At 45.5% G+C, this 18492-nt stretch overlaps 6 protein-coding genes across 6 annotated transcripts; 2 read left to right on the top strand and 4 right to left on the bottom strand.

Annotated features, from left to right (window-relative positions):
- The first annotated feature begins 889 nt into the window (after positions 1-889).
- Positions 890-2651, top strand: GGS22DRAFT_18 (malate dehydrogenase-like protein). The gene is made up of 3 exons (XM_047963725.1): positions 890-1244; positions 1391-1508; positions 1586-2651. The coding sequence occupies exons 1-3, from the start codon at positions 1179-1181 to the stop codon at positions 2422-2424; spliced, it is 1023 nt and encodes a 340-aa protein (XP_047823321.1). The 5' UTR covers positions 890-1178; the 3' UTR covers positions 2425-2651.
- GGS22DRAFT_8 (UPF0052-domain-containing protein) lies at positions 2477-4371 on the bottom strand. The gene is made up of 2 exons (XM_047968132.1): positions 3893-4371; positions 2477-3821 (listed from the first exon to the last, which is right to left on the bottom strand). Exons 1-2 carry the CDS (start codon positions 4192-4194, stop codon positions 2879-2881), a joined length of 1245 nt encoding a protein of 414 aa, XP_047823322.1. The 5' UTR covers positions 4195-4371; the 3' UTR covers positions 2477-2878.
- Positions 4372-4761: 390 nt separating this feature from the next.
- Positions 4762-9453, bottom strand: GGS22DRAFT_148360 (uncharacterized protein). Its single transcript, XM_047958985.1, has 3 exons — positions 8922-9453; positions 5649-8719; positions 4762-5596 (listed from the first exon to the last, which is right to left on the bottom strand). Exons 1-3 carry the CDS (start codon positions 9273-9275, stop codon positions 5032-5034), a joined length of 3990 nt encoding a protein of 1329 aa, XP_047823323.1. The 5' UTR covers positions 9276-9453; the 3' UTR covers positions 4762-5031.
- Positions 9454-9635: 182 nt separating this feature from the next.
- On the bottom strand, positions 9636-12866 carry GGS22DRAFT_148362 (Six-hairpin glycosidase-like protein). The gene is made up of 3 exons (XM_047958986.1): positions 11423-12866; positions 10824-11357; positions 9636-10631 (listed from the first exon to the last, which is right to left on the bottom strand). Exons 1-3 carry the CDS (start codon positions 12651-12653, stop codon positions 9808-9810), a joined length of 2589 nt encoding a protein of 862 aa, XP_047823324.1. The 5' UTR covers positions 12654-12866; the 3' UTR covers positions 9636-9807.
- A 636-nt stretch (positions 12867-13502) lies between these two features.
- GGS22DRAFT_84 (zf-C2HC5-domain-containing protein) lies at positions 13503-15741 on the top strand. The gene is made up of 2 exons (XM_047968240.1): positions 13503-13626; positions 13779-15741. Exon 2 carries the CDS (start codon positions 13834-13836, stop codon positions 15400-15402), a length of 1569 nt encoding a protein of 522 aa, XP_047823325.1. The 5' UTR covers positions 13503-13626; positions 13779-13833; the 3' UTR covers positions 15403-15741.
- Positions 15644-17562, bottom strand: GGS22DRAFT_94 (uncharacterized protein). The gene is made up of 2 exons (XM_047968476.1): positions 16120-17562; positions 15644-16056 (listed from the first exon to the last, which is right to left on the bottom strand). Exons 1-2 carry the CDS (start codon positions 17470-17472, stop codon positions 15886-15888), a joined length of 1524 nt encoding a protein of 507 aa, XP_047823326.1. The 5' UTR covers positions 17473-17562; the 3' UTR covers positions 15644-15885.
- Positions 17563-18492: the final 930 nt, after the last annotated feature.

Consider the following 18492-nt stretch of genomic DNA (forward strand, 5'->3'; position numbering starts at 1 on the left):
TAATTTATTTAATTTATTTAATTTATTTAATTTATTTAATTTATTTAATTTATTTAATTTATTTAATTTATTTAATTTATTTAATTAATTTAATTTAATCGCGTTTTATAAATAAATATTTTAATTTAACGTATTAAAATTAATTTAATTTAATCGTATTAAATTAATAAAATATTATTAATTTTTATTTTAATAATAATAAATTAAATTTAATTTAATCGAAACGAAATAAATTAATAAATTTAAATTTAATTTTTATATATAAAAAAAAAATAAATAAAAAAATAAATAAATTAATATTTAAGTTAATATTTAAAAAAATTAATAAATAAATTATATTAAATTAATATTTATTAATATTTAAATTAATATATTTATTATAATAATTATTTTAAAATATTTACTTTATATAAAATAATTATATAAACTTTAAAAATAATAATTTAAATAAATTATCGTTATTTTATAATTATCGTTATTTTGTAAATAATCGTTATTTTATAAATAATAATTTAATTTCCACTGAATTATCATTAATGGGGTAACGTAAAGTGGTGTTAAATAACCGTTATTCAAAACCCCACATTGGCGCTACGGTAGGTAGGCAGGAACATTGAACGCGTTGAATTAAACAGGCGGGTGCACCGGGACATTGGCGGCGCTGAGTCAGCACATCTTCAAGAGAATACCGTGGTAAATAAAAGCCGAGCTTTCACCGATGGGTACATCCAACATGAATGAGTCTCCAATGTCCATCGATCCGATAACCGATAAAGGTAGGTAGGTAGGTAGGTATTGTAGTGCAATACTACCTAGTAGGTACTAGGTAGGCACATGGCACAGGTACCTTGAGCGTTACTTATACAGTACTAGGTATAATACATACCGTCGGCATTGCCCGGTTCATCATGTACAATACATACTAGTATTGTTTTTCTTTGAAAGGAAAAAAAAAAAAAAAATGTCGCCAATAATTTTACCTCATCATCTTTACTACAAATATTTCCTTCCACCCCCCCTCTCTTCCCCTCTACTTTCAACCCATACATTGCTTGCCTTTGACGCCTTGTGAATTCGCTCTTCCTCCCCTTCCATCGCCATCTATTCTCTATCGTATATAATACGATAATACCGTATCCCAATTCATACAATTAGAGAATCTATACATCAAAAAAAAGATGGTTCCCGCACGAGCAGTTTTCGGTGGCATCCAGCGCCGAGCGTTCTCGGCCTCGGCGCAAAATGTAAGAAATCCATATCTATATCCGTACGACCGCTCAATTCTCGAGACATTGACGGGGTAGGGATTGCTCAAATTGTTCGCATCAAGGTGATGGTGGGCTTAATTGCTGAGGTACGCTAACATATGCATATTCGTCATCCGCTCTAGCTCTCCAAGGTCACAGTCCTTGGCGCCGCCGGTGGTATCGGCCAGCCATTGTCCCTTCTTCTCAAGCTCAACCCCAGAGTAACCGAGCTTGCTCTATACGATATTCGTGGTGGTCCCGGTACGTCATACACCTCGGGTTGTTAGATCGACAGCTTGACGATTGTACAGACTGACATATAATTAATTGGCGCATAGGTGTTGCTGCCGATATCTCCCACATCAACACTAAGAGCGTAGTCAAGGGCTTCGACCCCACACCCACCGGCCTGGCCAACAGCTTGAAGGGTAGCGACATCGTCCTCATCCCTGCTGGTGTTCCCCGAAAACCCGGCATGACCCGTGATGATCTCTTCAACACCAATGCGTCCATCGTCCGTGACCTAGCCAAGGCCGCGGCCGAGACCTGCCCGGAAGCCAAGCTTCTCATCATCTCCAACCCTGTCAACTCTACCGTCCCCATCGTGGCCGAGGTCTTCAAGGCGCGTGGCGTCTACAACCCCAAGCGTCTCTTCGGCGTCACCACTCTCGATGTCGTCCGCGCTAGCCGATTCGTTAGCGAGATCAAGGGTACCGACCCTAAGGATGAGAAGATTACCGTTATCGGTGGCCATTCCGGTGTCACCATCGTCCCGCTCTTCAGCCAGAGCGGCCACCCCGACCTTACCTCCAACGCCGATCTTGTGAAGCGCGTCCAATTCGGTGGTGATGAGGTTGTCAAAGCCAAGGATGGTGCTGGTTCCGCTACTCTATCCATGGCCATGGCCGGTGCCCGTATGGCCGAATCGCTGCTCCGCGCCGCCCAGGGCGAGAAGGGCGTTATCGAGCCTACCTTCGTGGACAGCCCTCTCTACAAGGACCAAGGCATCGACTTCTTTGCTTCCAGGGTTGAGCTAGGTCCCAACGGAGTCGAGAAGATCCTTCCCGTCGGCGAGGTCGACAGCAACGAGCAGGCGCTTTTAGAGGCATGCCTAGGCGACTTGAAGAAGAACATTGAGAAGGGTGTCGCCTTCGTTGCCGCAAACCCTCCCAAATAAGCCGTCTAGATCTGGCTAGACCTTGGTGATAATAAGGGTACCTACCTAAAGAATTTATAAGGAGAGAAAAAGCACATTCTTGCTTGCCGGTTCAGACGATACGAATATAGAACATATTTGGTCGTGCGAACCCTTAGAGCTAGCTGAGCTTCCACAGTTTAGCTATTTCGTGGAAAGACGTGATGGGGCTTAGTATCTACCTAGAGAGCTGTACGATATTAAATTCCAAGAAAAAAAAATCCCTCCAAAAAACAGAGAGATACAGACAAAGAAATGTTCTCATGACAACTCCCTCCTCCTTACTGTATATACCCCCTAATTATACTCATTAAACATCAGCCTTTTCCACAAGTTCGAAGTCGCACTTGACCATAAGATATCTACCCGCACCACTCTACTCAACCCCTTATAATAAACAGTACATGCTATGTACCTACCTACTAGGTAAGCGAATTTATTGGCCACTGGTATTTCTACGACTCCTCGGCATCTCCGTCTTGCCAATAACTGCCTCCAAAGCTCTTGTCAAGCCAGCTTCGTCGTAACGCAACATGCCCTCTACTCGTCGCCCATAGGCCCTGATGCAGTCTATACCTAGCGCTGCAAGTTCGTCCTTGTTTACCTTGGGCGCTCCCTCGCCCTCGAGGTAGATGAGGTGGGTGATGTACCTACTCACCTCGCCCTTCTGTCTCTCGTCGAGAGCAAAGTCGCCCTGGTTCTCGGCAGCAGCCCGCGTGATCGCCCTAACGAAGTCGGTCGCCGTCAGCGGCGAAAAGCTAGGCCCCGTCTCTCGATCAACCATCGAGTTCAAGATCAACACTTTATACCTTACACCGGAGTTGGCGAGGGCGTCGCCGACCCCCCGTAGCACGAGGCTCGGCACGATAGACGTGTACAGGCTACCGATGCTATAGATGACGGCACCGGCGCGGCCGATAGCCTCGAGCACCTTGGGATTCGCAAGCGGCCATATCTCGTGCCCGTATGGGTTGATATACCAGATCCGCTCGATACGTGCCGGCAGGTCTTCCTCACCCGCCTTGCTAAAGTCGATATATTGCTTGCGCAGCGTCGGTAGAGATCCTGGCAATGTCGCATCCTCGATCCGGTCATGCTCCTCCATTTCTCGCAGACGCCGTTGCTGCGCTGAGGTACAGACATTTCCGTTGCCGTTGCCGTTGCCAAGAAGATCATCGTCGGGCGGCAGAGAGGTTGGTGCTGAGGGATGTGAGATAGAATTCTGCCCCGTTATCTGGGTGCCGTCGGCGAGGCCGGCCGAAATATGATGAGTGAAGTTAGTGTTAATAGCCGGTAGAGCCGAAACGGTGGGCGAAATGCAGCAGATGGTCGAGAGCAGGTAGATAGCCGACTCGAGAGACCCCGTAAAGACTCTTGCCCTAAATATGTCAATATGTGATATCTATTTATGTACATAGATAGGTAAGCAAAGCAAGAATGATCAACATACCCAGTCAAAAACAGGTTGCCAATACTAGCCTTAGCAAAACTAAAGACCGAACTAGGCCGTGCCCTCTTGACTATTTCTAGATTGACGTGGTTGAAGACGGATCTGATAAGCTCGCGTTTCTCGCTCGAGATGTTAGTCCAAAGCTCGTCCCTCCCCTCGACAATGCCAAGCCATTGCAACCGCGCCTGTAGTGGATCTGGGGATAGTCTGTGGTTAAATAACCCCTTGATAGATGCTCGTTCGGCGTCTGTGTCTGAGCCGGGGATGAGACGAACTAACCGACCTACAGCGAGCGTAGCCATCAGTATAATATATATACATATATGTACATATATATATATATATTTATAAATACATAAATATAAAAAAAGAAAATTAAAAATACAGTAACAATAGTCTTGTTAAGATTCTTCTCGCCCGCGAATGGTCAAGAGACTTACTCCTTACGTCGCCGATACCTGCTCATTACCGAATGGATCCTGTCAGCAGATCCGTGCAGACAAAGGCAAGGAGGTGAGACAAATGCATATATACCAGGACCGCCGAATACGCGAATCAGCTCTGACGAACTCCCGCCGTTGTCGCTAATAGGTATGACATAGCTCAGCGAGCAATTACGACTCTTTCTAATCTCTTCGAATACGTCAACTAAGCTATTAGTTGCCGTGCCGCCCCCAAAAACCACGATGCCTCTCGGTCGTGGTATATCCATGACGAACACGTGGCAGTGTAAGTTGTAAGTTGTCAGTTGTCAGTTGTCAGTTGAACAAGACGCACCTTTGAGATTTGACAAAGATTATAAGACGAATTAATTATTTCCGATGTTTTCCCGATGATCATACATACTACTTACATACCTACCTATGTACCTTGTAGCTAGGTACATACATATACCTACTATTAGGTACGTGCATGTATGTTTGTAGGTATATCAATACCAGTCATTGGATCGATCTGTGCTGACTCCGTAAACATGTTCTTGTCCCTCGGTATAAAAATAAAGATTGGTGATTTCATCTACAGAACTCCGTTCTCTCTATGTCTACAATGCCAAGTCTACGGATCTGCACTCCGCCATTCTCCTATGCGGAATACAGAATACGGAATACGGACTGGAATAGCAAGAAATAACAGAAGCCTCACCTTGCCGCCTGAGCGTGGCCTTCTGTCTGAGCGCGGGTACCTTGGCTCCATTCGCGAATCTTCTGCCTCCGTTCCTCCACTTTGCGCTCGAATTCCACCACCTTCTCCAGCCGCTTCTCCTCCTCCTCCGCATCTTTCACCGCCTTCTCCGCCTCTTTCCTCACCCTCTCGCGCTCATTCTGCTCAGGCCGCCGTATTGCAATATCACGAGGACGGAAGTCGCTAAATAGTCGCTTGAGCACGATCTCGATGACCCAGCAGCCAGCGTAGTCCAAGATCATGACCATTGTCATCGTCGTCTTGAACTCATCCGTGAATTTCACCAGTTTCATCTGCTGATTGAGTTCCGGGATAAATTCGGTCGAGCAGGAGAAGGCGATGGCAGTGACCGAAATGATACCCCAGAACATGCCCCGGTTCTCGGATAAGGATTCTCTAAATGGTCTACCTTGATAATTGACTGCGAAGGTGGAGATCTGCTGGATGAGTTGCAGGAGGTACACGGCACTGTTGAGAAGCGATGGCGTGAATTCTGCCTCTAGGTCCACCATTTCGGACCGTCTACAACAAAGTTAGGAACGCGTCACAAGATGGGAGATATGATGATACTTACGGTTCCAATTTATCACAGAATCGGGCGATGTAAATGAGCGTCGCAATGTGGATTGCGAACTGGCCAAGGATAGATCCGATGATGTAGAAGTTGAAGATGTTAGGCTGTGGTCTTTCCTTTGACAGGCCTTCGACTGACCTAGCGCGGGATATCGAAAGGAAACAGACGCTCATGAGCATGCCGCTAATCGTGATCTGCCCGTCGCCGAATTTGATACCTTCGAGGTAGAGAACACTAAGACTGTAGGCACTTATCAGGCAGTTCAGAGCTAGAATCTTGTACATCTGGATCGTGGCCACCAAGGTGCAACGGCCTTGCCGAATAATGTTCGGGACGGCAATAACATTTCGAAGCTTGCTAGTAAACGGGGCGGCGACCGACGCGTCACCCAGCTTAAGTGTCGGTGGTTCGTCGTCACCCAACTCCTGTTCCATCATGGCACTGGTCATCTTGTCAGCGAAGCCAGCAGCCTTGTTAGCTGCATCTCGCTGCCTAGCCGTCCTAGGATCGTGAGTCATCAGTTGCTGGGCTGCCGGGCTAGTCACAGTCTCAATGTTGGTGCCGTTTATCTTCGCAAGTTCCTCGGTGGTGATGCCCCGCTTCTGTGCTTCACGCTCCAACGCCTTCTCATAGTGAGGGTTAGAAGGACCCGGCGGATAGAGGTGGGCAATCATGGCGGGTACGGGAGGAGCGGGTTGGTTAAATCTTTTCATAAGGTCGACCTGCTTCTGATACAGCTCTTTCATCTTAGCATTACGAGAGTGCTCGGCGATTCTCGTTAAATCTTCCTGGGTGCCATTGAGAAGAGCTATGCCGATGTGAGCCTGTTTCAAAGCGCCGACGTCGTTCGTACCATCTCCAGCCATCAGTGTGAAGTAGCCCATATCCTTAAGGCCCAAGAGAATTTCTTCCTTTTGCTTCGGGGACACGCGAGCATAGACCAAAGTATGACGGAGAAGAGATCGCCAAGCGCCCGCGTTGTCCTTAAACTTGGCCAGCGCATATCCGGTTACACAGATATCTTTCGACTTGATGATTTGGGGGTCGATAGGCTTTGAGACATCCACCTCAATATTTGTCCTATCATCGACGCTGCGCCAAACCAGCTTTTCTCCTCCGTCATTCCGTTCCGGCGCATCAAGGATGAGTACGTCACGATCAACGATCTCGACCTCTCTAGCGACATGCACAGCTGTGAGTGGGTTGTCACCGGTGATCATAACGACACGGTGGCTGCTCTCGTTGAGCATCTGCACCGCTTGCTTCGCATCATCCTTTAAGGGACACTGGAGAACCAGGAAACCAGCAAATATCAGATCAGCCTCGACTTTCTCGCGCTTCAGGTCATTTATTTTGCCAGAACCGAGCTCGTGATCATTGGTTAGCTGTTTGTAGGCAAGGGCAAGTACGCGAGAACCGCGACGGGTGAAATATTTAAAGGTTTCCTCATAATCCTTGGGGACTGTAACAAGCATCTTCATTATTGTTTCCGGCGCACCCTTGACGCCAACAAAAGTTCCACGAATCTTATTCCCGGTTTTGGGGTCGACGGCATGCACAGTAGCGACAGAGCTCTGGCGTTTTAGAGCGGATGAAAATTGGAAGCGTCGTTTGACCTGAACAGTACCAGAAGTCCCGCCAGTGGCTGTGACGGAGGGTTTTGCCGCGAGAGTATCGTTTCTTCCCAACGCCCATCCGAGAGCCGAGAGCGTGGCTTTCTCCATCGGGTCACCGACAATTTCGCCATCCTCAAGTTTAACAAGGGCATGGGCACTAGCTAATACGAGAGTCGTCTCCATCCCGGCGCCTTTAACGGATGTAAGATGACTATGAGCACCATCAAATTCGCGAGGTGTATCCGTGCCAGAGTGGCCAAGCCCAAGCCCCGCAATACCTTCCACAACCAGGTCCTCGCCTGTTAATGTGCCGGTCTTGTCGAAACAGGCTACGTCGATACGGCCCGCGAAAGGGATGCGGAAGGGCTCAGTACAGAAAATGGCAAATTTAGCCAAGGCTGCCAGGCTAGTATTGACTGCCAAACTGAGTTCCATGGGGAGCTCCGGGGGTACGACACTGGTAACAATCAAGACACAGTCGAGGAGCAGCTTCGATCTCTTGCGATCTTTCTTGACACCCTCATCCCACACGTACCAAGAGGCGGCCAGCGCGAAGATAAGTAGAAAGAGGATGAAAAGTAAGGCCTCGACGTTGTTGGCCGAGACACGCTCAGTCGAATAAATCATCGTACGGACCAAGCTACCCTGAGAAGTCTCAAATCCCGTTTTCATCACGATAGCCATGACACCGTTATCGGGAGGCACAGGAACACCAGAAGCAAGCTTTGGTCTCTCCTCATCGGGATTACCATGCGTAACCTGCAGAACCTTAGTTCCGCCCCAGAGGAAAGCATTCTTGTCGAGGCCTTCTGTATCGATAGATGCATCGGAAGGTCTTAGCTGTATGGAATCCTTGAGCAAGGGCGTGCTTTCACCCGAAAGCATAGCTTCATTGACGATAGCAGTCCCCTCCACAAGAAGCATGTCGCATGCAACTCCACTGTCCTCTTTAGTCCGTCCGACAGAAACGAGATCACCCGGCAAAAGCATGTCGCTTTGAATCTCCGTCCATTTGCACAACCGATACACCCACATATCATACGGCTTAATACTCATGCCCCGAAATTCGTTCAATGTTCGCTGCCTTTGCCAGACCACGGTGCTCTCGAAAGCAACAAGCATAAAAAGGGTAAATAGTGAATAGTACCAATACTCATCTAGCATCCAGAGACCGACGCAGAATACCTGAAAGACGAAGAAAGGAGCAACAGCATGTTCCCGGAAGAGTTCAGTAAACGAAGGAACCGGGATATCAAAAGTGTTTTTTCCATAATATTGCTCTAGTCTTGTAAGCTCGGCCTGGGAGGCGATTCCTCTCGAGTGCTGGAATTTCTGGATCTTAGGCTTTGGCTCGGCATCGATCTCATATGTTAGGGGGCTGAAGGAGTTCGTTGCTAGATCGTAGAGGAAACGGCGCTTTTGGAACAGAAAGGACAGATTTATCTTGTCGCCAACCTACAATGCGAAAGGAAAAAACAGAGTTAGTTAGCACAACGATCAGAAACCCCAAACAAGAGATGATAGGTATAAATATAAGGGCATATGACAAAGTCAACTACAAATACGAAGAACAATTACGGATTGGGGGATTTCTCAATGAATATATATAGAAAAAGAAGTTGAATGAAAATTGAAATAAAATAAAATAAAAACACACCTTTTCGCGAACGATCTCGCAAATATCGGCTGAGCCGGCATTGGATATAGGGATAACCTTTATTAACTGAGCATCCTGTACCTTCTTCACTTTCCTGGCAGTGAAGATACCCTTGAGGTTGACACTCCAGTTGGTGCTGAGCCAGGCCAAGCTCTGCAGGGTAATGATGGTACCACACCAGACGAACGTCCATTCAGAAGATCCAATGTGCTTTTCGTATAAATCGGGCGTATAGAAGTATCGGGCAAATATAGGCCATATTATGGCAAAAGGAGCGACGTATGCATGAAGATAGATGGGAAGCGGAGAGAGCAACTCGGCGCTCTTAATCTGAGGATTATCAACGAGAGACATTATAACACAACCTCGAAAACTCTAGTCGGCCATTATCTCTCCTAATTCTCAATTCTGATTCGGGCGATTCGGTAGAGGAACCTAGGCAGATTCATCAAGGGATGATGTGTTCCGAAGAATTGTGCGTAGGCGAAGGTGCAGAACGTTTTGAGATTCCCAATAGATTATAAGGTTAATTAGGTCAAGTTCGGGGTTTCAATTTTCGATTTTCGTAGTGACGTGTAGCTAATCGAACTACTAGTCCCGGTACCTAGGTACATGCAGGGAATGTTGGGCTACCTGGGTATCGATGTATGTCTTAAATACATAAACTATCCACATTTGATAGTTGAATACTTATGTAAGCATATATACATATAACGGTTCTGATAATATATTACTTCGTACTTAGTATTATATCCATACTAGGTAGATACTTACATTGTACATACCTACACAGCTACATAACTCTCTAATCCATACAATAGAAAGTTTATCCAAGCAATCGACAGCTAACCAATTAATTATGATTTCCCAAATACCTATTAACCCCTTAAAACAGTGATAACGACTCTAACTTGGCATCCACGAAATCTGACCCCCCTCTTATACTAACATAATTCTTTCCCGAAGCCAATACGATGGTAGCTGTAATGTCCACATATTTTCCTTTGCTCGGGGGTAAATACAACCTCTTCTGCGGTACTTGATTAACTTCGATGCCCATTTCTACTGTCGTGTTGCCAGCATTGGAGTAGCTTATTATGGCAGTGGTCCAGCCACCGTTGGACATGATTCCAGAGAATGCTACATTGCTGTCCGACTTCAACCCCCCGACAACAGCACCATTAGATGTAGTAGTCGAGGTGTTGTCGAAGATCACCTTTGTCTCTCCCCCGGTCAGATAGGCATCCGCCGCATAGTGGACCGGGCCGAGATTAGGTGGCGTCCAGACCTCAAGTTCGCAGATACCAACCCAGAGCTTAGATGACTTTCGGTACATGTTAACAGCTACGAACTGGGTCTCAACTTGGCCAAACCTCAATTCGTTACGATCATTCGGTAGTAGGCTGGAAGGGTCATTGACCATAACTAACAAGCCATTAGATCCGTATATCTCTATACGAGCTGGGACATCTACACCTCCACCTCTTGCAATGTCTGAATATAACGCTAGTGTAACGGAAGTTATGTTTCTTGGTCGGGCGAAGGTGATTGTCAAAGTATCGTTAGTATTGGGTGATCCATAGTTCGTCCATCTGTTGTCAGGTATCGAATCATAAAATAAAACCCCATCGATGGCTTTGTACTGAAAATCTCCCGAATTGGTGAAGGTTGCCTCGGCCGTCGGATACTGGCTAGGCCCGGCAGGGTTCGCTGCAAAAAATAATAACTTATTAGCAAACATTCCGCCCAGTACCGCTTATTCCCATTCATGATAGGGGAATTATCGAATAATGGAGGTACCCTTCAATTCAACTTCCGAAAAGAGAAGTATCCAAAGCGACGAGGGTGAGGGCGGATGAGTATGAGACAAAGTAGATGCATGTTAAGATTGCTATAACCAACCTGCAATATTGATCAACGCCTCGTTTGGTGGTATCGGGGGAGGAATCGGTATCAAGGCGCTCTTTTGGTGGCCATTGTACACCTTCCTACCATCAACGAAGACGGTTAAACCACGTCCAGATTTGTATCTCGATCCATGTTTATCATACAGCACGGTCACTAAATGGCCGTGATATGGTAGATTTTCGAGTGCAAAATACGTCCAGCTTCTTGGGACAATGGGGGATATTTTCAACGTGTTCCCCTGCTGTGGGATAATCCCGAGTAATCCGGTTATAACGTCGTCGTTATTAGTCGAATGATCGTAATGCTCAGAGTGATTCCAACCATCGGCACTCCAAGTATCCAAAAAAGGGTAGTGAGACTCTGCAACATACGGTTGGCCATTTTTTTGTTGAGTCCTTGCATACATCTGAAGATATTGGTAATACTGTTCCGCGGTAACATTAGTAGTCCCAGAGCGGTATATTTCTGCGAGCGATTTAAGAGTATGACCTGTTGAGTACGGCCATGACATGCCATTCCAGTAGCAACCTATAAGAACTGTCAGTAAACACGGCGAAATGAGAAAGGCAACGTCAGGTAGGACTCCTCTATACAGTAGTCATCTGGTCTCACTGCCATAAACCATGGATCTCGTATCTCCAACGTAGTCGGGCCATACGGGGCCAAAAAACCCTCTGGGTCAAACATCGCGTCGACAGCTGGCTGGGTGTATGACTCATTCAACCCAATACCGAAGCGATAGGGGAACAATCCTACTTGTTCTCTACCAGTAAGGCGCGTTAGACTGGGGTTGTTAGGACGAATAATGTCCATGAAGAACTGCTGCTCAGGGGCCCACATTCGCTTATACATGGCTGCCTCCAAGTCATCTGCCAATTTAGAAAATAAATGTTCGTTAAATCTATCGTGAGCAATCACGGCGGCTCTAGATATAGCCCTTGCATTTGCTACCATATATGCGTTATGACTAGGCCTAAAAGTGTCGGGGCCATCCTTTCTCAGGGTCCAATCAGTACCATTGGGGTCAGCAACAAACCCTGGCAAAGATAATTCTTGCGCATCCCACACAGGCTGGTAGTAATACAATCCGGCAGCAGGGTCGAAGACCTGATCCCATTCATGCCATATACGGATCATGTCATTGAGCTGGGCTGAGAAAAATTGAGAATCTCCGGTCACCATAGCTCGACGACTCGTGGCATCGAGGATCCATTGTGTGTATTGGAGCGCATCAGCTGGCCCACGAGTATAGAGCTGAATATAATCATCGCCATAGAAGGTGTCCCTCAGCCATCTTGATTCGTCGATCTGGTGACCGGCAGCAGCATCAATGGACCCAAAAGCTTGAGCGTAGCCTACTGGCTGGACAAATTCAGTACACATATAACCTGTCCCGGCTCTGATGTACCGGAGGTTTCGCTGAATAGACGTCCACCTATAATAATAAACATCTTGGATGAGCGAATCGGGGATGTCGATGAACGGAATATTATGCCTCAAGAACGATTTGCCTGAAAAGGTGCCAATAGACTTCTCGTGATCCAGGAACGAAGTGCCCTCAATGTCTCCACTCCATTGGTGCGAAGGCGCTCGCTGCGTGAGGTTGGTGTGTGCAAGCACCCATAAAATCCCCACGGCCGAGAGGAAAGCGGTAACTTTAAGCAGCAAGTAATCATCGTCGGAAGGCCGGCGATATTGTTTCCCCTTCGCTGTATCCCCTTTACGAGAATGTTGGAGTAACTCAGCTCGGCCTTCAGGTTCGTTCAAACCATTCCTATCGGCTTTGCTAAGGGAAACAAAGGTATTATAAGATGTTCGCGCCATATTACAGGCCAAGATACGAGAAATCCTAGTAGGTATGCATGAAAGTCTGCATTCATGAATTGGAGGATATGTAAGGTAATTAATCGGAACAACCTAAATGACATTAATATCGATCTAAGATTCATAGGTATAGATCATATATAGGGGTATATATAGATATAGATCATAGGGCTGCAGACTATATCAATAGGTAGTGTTAAAGGTAAGACAACCTCGTAACCTTGTAGAGCAGGGTGGCAGGTAGTACGATTATGTAGTGCATGTGCCCCGCATTATGTATGTACCAACCTAGGGAGGTACCTAATTAATCGAAACCTTAGATCATAGATGAGACGAGACTGCGGAGAATAGGGTAGGATCCTTAATCGCACGGTGACAGAACTTTACCATCACGAGGCAGGTACAAATAAAACCAATTTAATTTTAGCAGCTTACAATTAATATGAAAAAATATGCGTTTATAAAGCCACGGAAATAACTTAAGTAACATTTTAACTAACATTATATTCACGTATATTTAACCTTTAATATGTTTTATTCGTTTAAGAGAAGAGTGTTTCTTAAAAGTAAAAGAATGAGATTTAAGATAATATAGTCATGCGCTAAAAATCAGGAGAATAACTTCCAAGGTTGTCCGCGTGGTATAAAGGTTTGAACAAGGGGGGATAGTTAGAAATGATTTACTAGGCATCCAGTGACCTTGTCATGATATCTTTCTTAATTAGGTAGATATTCTTACTGCCAAGTATACTCCAAAAACTGTGTGACAAATGACTTCATTGGTGAGATAAGATGAAATGTAAATTATTTGCCTGTCGGGATGATCATGAAAGGTTACATTATCTACCCCAATAACGAGACAACACCTCCTGAAAGCATACCTAGTATGTAATGTATTAGGTAAAGATATAAGGAGAAGTCGGAATATGCAGCTAGATGGATTCTCCACCTTGTCTGCCTTATAAACCTTATAGTATGTATTTAACGCCTTGTCCTTTACCTTCCAAATTTCTAGACTAAGACCTGAGTCATACCGTTCTAACTCCTATTCTGAACCCATCATCGTCCTCGTCAAGATAAATGACCCTGTTACAGGTCTAGGTTTGCTACTGATCTGAAAGCTAGACCCTCCTCTTCTATACATCTTAAGCTCGTGTCGAGTGCCTCCATGTAACTAGCCATGTCTGTGTCTCAGCTTCATAGATTATTACCTCTGCCCGATGACGAGCTAAAGCAAGTCCTGGACTATGCAACTAAACTATCCAAGTCAGAGGCTGCCGAGCACTTTCGCAACCTTCTCGGCGAATCTCCAGAGGCTATCGACTTCATAGCCACCTTCAATTCGAAGAGGCAAGATCCTAGATCCTCCGCGCCAGCATCTAACGTGCCCTCGTCGGGCATTGAACCAGTGCCAAGACCTGTGAGAGCAACCAAGAAGCAAAAGGCTCAGTTGCACACACCCGTCGCACGGCAAGTCACCAATCAAGGCCCCGCCCCTGGTGCGGCCTATAGTAAAAACGTCGAAAGCGACTATATTCCGAGGCGCCCCAGTCTTGCTATGACATCTTTACGACCTAGTCCTCCAAATAAGTATACATCTCAGTCATCTCAGCAGCCTACAGCTTCTCTACCACCGAAACTGCCTCCCTTTGTTGCAGGCCATCTAATATCTGATATCCCAAAGCCCAAGCTAAGATCTACACCCACCTCACGTTCTACAACTCCTGCTTCTAAAACTAAAATCCATATCTCTGGAGGTATTGCTATGCATGGCGCATCCACCGCGCTAGCCGACTTGGACGATGCCATTCGCGTCCTTGAGATGACCACCAATCCCGGTCAGGGAATAGATGACGCCGACAGACGTTGTAATTGTGTGGCCTCTAGGCATCCTCTCCTAGCTGCTGCCCCAAATTGTTTGAGTTGTGGCAAGGTCATTTGTGTGAAAGAGGGACTCGGCCCTTGCACATTTTGCGGAACTCCGCTTCTCACTTCGACTGAAGTACAATTGATGATTCGTGAACTACGAGAGGAGCGCGGGCGGGAGAGAATGGCTGCCGATAGGGAAGCCCACAAGAAAGCCGAAGTGTCGAAGAAGCCTGCCCCTTTCTCCAAGCCTAGAGAAATCTCCAGCGAGATTAGTGAAGCACAAGCGAAAGCCTTGGAGAATAGAGACCGCCTGTTAGGGTTTCAGGCTCAGAATGCGCGCCGGACAACTGTGAGAGACGAGGCCGCAGATTTCGATATTAGTGGAGCAATGGCAGGAGCCGGTAGCAACATATGGGCCACTCCCGAAGAAAGGGCTCGGGAATTAAAACGTCAGCAAAAAGTACTAAGAGAGATGGAGTGGGATGCTCGCCCGGGCTACGAGAAACGACGGCAGGTTGTTAGCATCGATCTAGTTGGTGGCAAGGTAGTCAGAAAGATGGCAGCGATTGAGCGACCAGAAAGCCCGGAAGACAAGACAGAAGTCAGTAACGTTTCAGAAGAGACAAGTGCTGGCAGAGGAGGAGGTACTGGCGGTGCTTTCAGCAGGAATCCCTTGTTGGGTCCACTCATCCGGCCAGTCTTCGATGCTAAGGGTAAGGGGGCGCTGTTGGAAGGCCGTGACCTGAGAGTGATACGATGGAGGAGAGTTCAGGATGACCTAGACAACAATGAGGCAGTCATCCTCGATGGTGGAGCCTATGGAGGGCATTCTAGTCAACAAACTATCGCTAACGCTTCGGAGGAGCCTACATGCGGTTGACACCTCGAGCCGGAAAAGAAATCTAGGTGATTGCGAGTAGGTTTAGCGAAGCTTATTTATAAACGAACGTTGATTATTTCCATTGATTTAGCTTCAACTCGGCCGACCACGACAGCACATCCAAGTTTAGCTACTATCCTTAAGAGGTCCGGGTTGTTGAGATGGTGGGCAATTATTTCATCACGGCCTCATCAACTTATTCCCGCCAACCTGAACCCCGCCCCTCCTCCGAAGTATCTACGGGGCAATAATTCCAAGTACATGCCTCCTATTATTCACATCCGAAGCAAGCGCACGTAAGCCTAGCCTTCGGATTCAACAGCCCCTGCCTGCTATCGAACGATTGGCATAATGTTATAAAACATTCTGTCTGGTATTAACATTAGGGTTCCTTTGTCGTGATAGACATCATTAACGGTGATATCCCTGTCTCGATGGTTCGATAATTACGCAAAAATGGCGGCACCTGGGTGATCAGCCAGATTATGCAGCGGCTTCATCGGCTCCCTTGCCCTCTGTCGTACCATTAACCTGCGGTACCGACGCCTCCGCCTTTAACTTTTTTATCTCCTTCTCAAGGGCCTCCGCTTTCTCTGCAAGATCTTTCTTCTCGGACTCCAGCGCGCTGAGCTTACCCTCGAGGGTCGTCTTCTCCTACAAATATAGTTAGTATTGTTTTCAAACAGGCAAGTTGGAGAAACCTCGAGGATAACCTACAGTTTGCGCAGCATCGAGGCTGTTCTCGGCCTTCACTGCCTTAACATTCGCCTCTTCAACTTGACCCTGAAGACTGGAAATATGACTTGCTTGTTCATCGTGCTGCTTCTGTAACTTCTCCTGCTCATTCCCAGCGGACTTAAGCTTGCCCTGTAGCTCAGAAGCCTCTTGTCTTGCCTTCTCAAGTTCCGCCGCCTGCTCCTCATGCTGCTGTTGTAAGGCTTCACGCTCGTCTTGGGTGGATTTTAACTTGTCCTGTAGCTGGGCTGCTTCCTGCTTGGCACTCTCGAGCTCGGTTGCGTGGTCAGCCTTCAGCTTTCCCTGAGTCTCTTCTAAAGCGGCTATGTTCTGCTGCAACTTCTCTACATCAGCACGGAACTGTCGCAGCTCTGCCTCATGCGCCTGCTCACGCGCCTTGCTCTGCTCGTCTCTGGTGGCCGCCTCTTCATTCGCAGTAGTAAGTTCCTTGGCGATGCCATCATAATCGCTCTGTAAAGATGCGTGCTTCGCTCTCCACTCGACGGCATCCTTCTCTGCTGCATCGATTTTCTCATTGGATTCCGCTATCGTCTGGTTGTGTGTTTGTTCTAAGGCGGTATACTTCCGTTGTGCATCGGTTAAACTTTTCTTAGCCGAAGAAATTTCGTCTTCCAAAGACTTCTTGAGCTGATCGTGAGCTTGTTGGAGGGCGTTGTACTCGTTCTGTGATTTAACAAGGGTTCCCTCTTGGGCATCTTCACGGGCCTTTGCAGATGCAAGCTCGTCCGTCAGTTTTTTGTATTCGCTTTGTAGAGCGTCATGATCTTTGCTCGAAGTAAGCAACTCCTCTTTCACAGACGTCAATTCTTCTTTCAGTGCAGCCTCTAGAGAATTTCGTTGCTCGATCTCGTCGGCTAATTCTCGCTTCACTTCTGACAACTCCTTACTCAACAAATTCTTGTCCTGCTGCAGGTTGTTCAGATTCTCCTCCAATTGGGTCAGCTGGGCACGTGCCTGCTCCAGTTCATGGGTCCGGGCAGAGGCAGTCTCCTCGAGGGAACGATGCTTCTCAGAAGAATTGTCGGTTGCTAGTTTCAATTCACCCTGGAGCTTGTCGACTTGTTCTTGGAGTTCTTCGTTAAGTTTCGTGGCTTGAGCTTCCAATTCGTCAACCTTCTTTCTCAAGGCATCTGCTTCCTCGGAATTCTTGGTAAGCTCCTTCTTAGCATCAGCAAGCTCCTCTTCCTTAGTAGCTAGATCCTTTTCAAGTGAATTGATATTGTCATCTCTCTCAGATATCTTTTTTTCTATAGCCTCCCTCTCTTCTTTGGCGAGAACGGCAGCGCTGGAAAAGGCGGAGAGTACGTTACCCATAGCGTCGTGAATGAAAATTGTTACGGATGGTGGGCTGTTTGTGGATTGATGGCTCGGATGAATTTTGATATAAACAAGATATAGGTTAAAAGGCGACTTTCTCTGCTTGTCAAGGCTGCGTGCTTTATTGGGTATTTACGTTCAATCAAATAACAGAATTGAGAGAAGTGGTATCAATCGTTCAATCATTCATTCCGTCGATGCATGCATGACATGAAAAAGTGGAAGGGGGGGAAGAAGAAAAAAAAGGTACGATAGGTTGAAAAATAGGCAGGTAAAATTGACCAAGTGCATTTATTCGGCTTCTAATAACTGAAAAAGATTTTCCTTTAGTTTTTGACATGGGGTAAGAGGGGCATGCATTATCTAGCGGTCAAGACTTAGAGGGGTTGGAAGATTCGTTTAAAAGATCATGGGTGGGATTGATAAGAAACTGATAAGGTTACTAAGCAATGAATGAGTAAATTAATGCCCGAGCTCCGAGGGTTATTATGTCGCAACGAAACGTAATAAAAAATTAACACTTATCGGAGTTTTCGGAGTTTTTAATCGGGTTAATTTTCGAATTTTATTAATTTATAAAAAAATATATATTTTATATTAAAAAAAATTTTAATTAAAAATTATAATAATTCGAATTTTAAAAAACGATTAAAATTTAATTATTATAATAAATTTCGTTTATTAAAATATATTTTTATTTTTTTTTTAATTTTATAAAACGTATTTTCGTTATAAAAAAACTTTAAATTTTTTAATTTAAAAAAATTTAATATATAATATTTAACGTATATATATATTTCGAAATTTAAAAAAAATATTTTTTTAATTAATATTATTAATTATTAAATTTAAATTTATTAATTAATAATTTTATTTTTATTTATTATTTTTATAATAATATAATATTTTTTTATTATTTATATAAAAATAATAACTTTTTTTTAATTAATATTAATTTCGTAACGTTATTTTAAATTATTATTTCGTTTTTTTTTAATTTTCGATTTTATTTATATA

The sequence above is a fragment of the Annulohypoxylon maeteangense genome, assembly GCF_022496945.1.
Source record: "Annulohypoxylon maeteangense strain CBS 123835 unplaced genomic scaffold GGS22scaffold_1, whole genome shotgun sequence".
NCBI classification, from domain to species: domain Eukaryota; kingdom Fungi; phylum Ascomycota; class Sordariomycetes; order Xylariales; family Hypoxylaceae; genus Annulohypoxylon; species Annulohypoxylon maeteangense.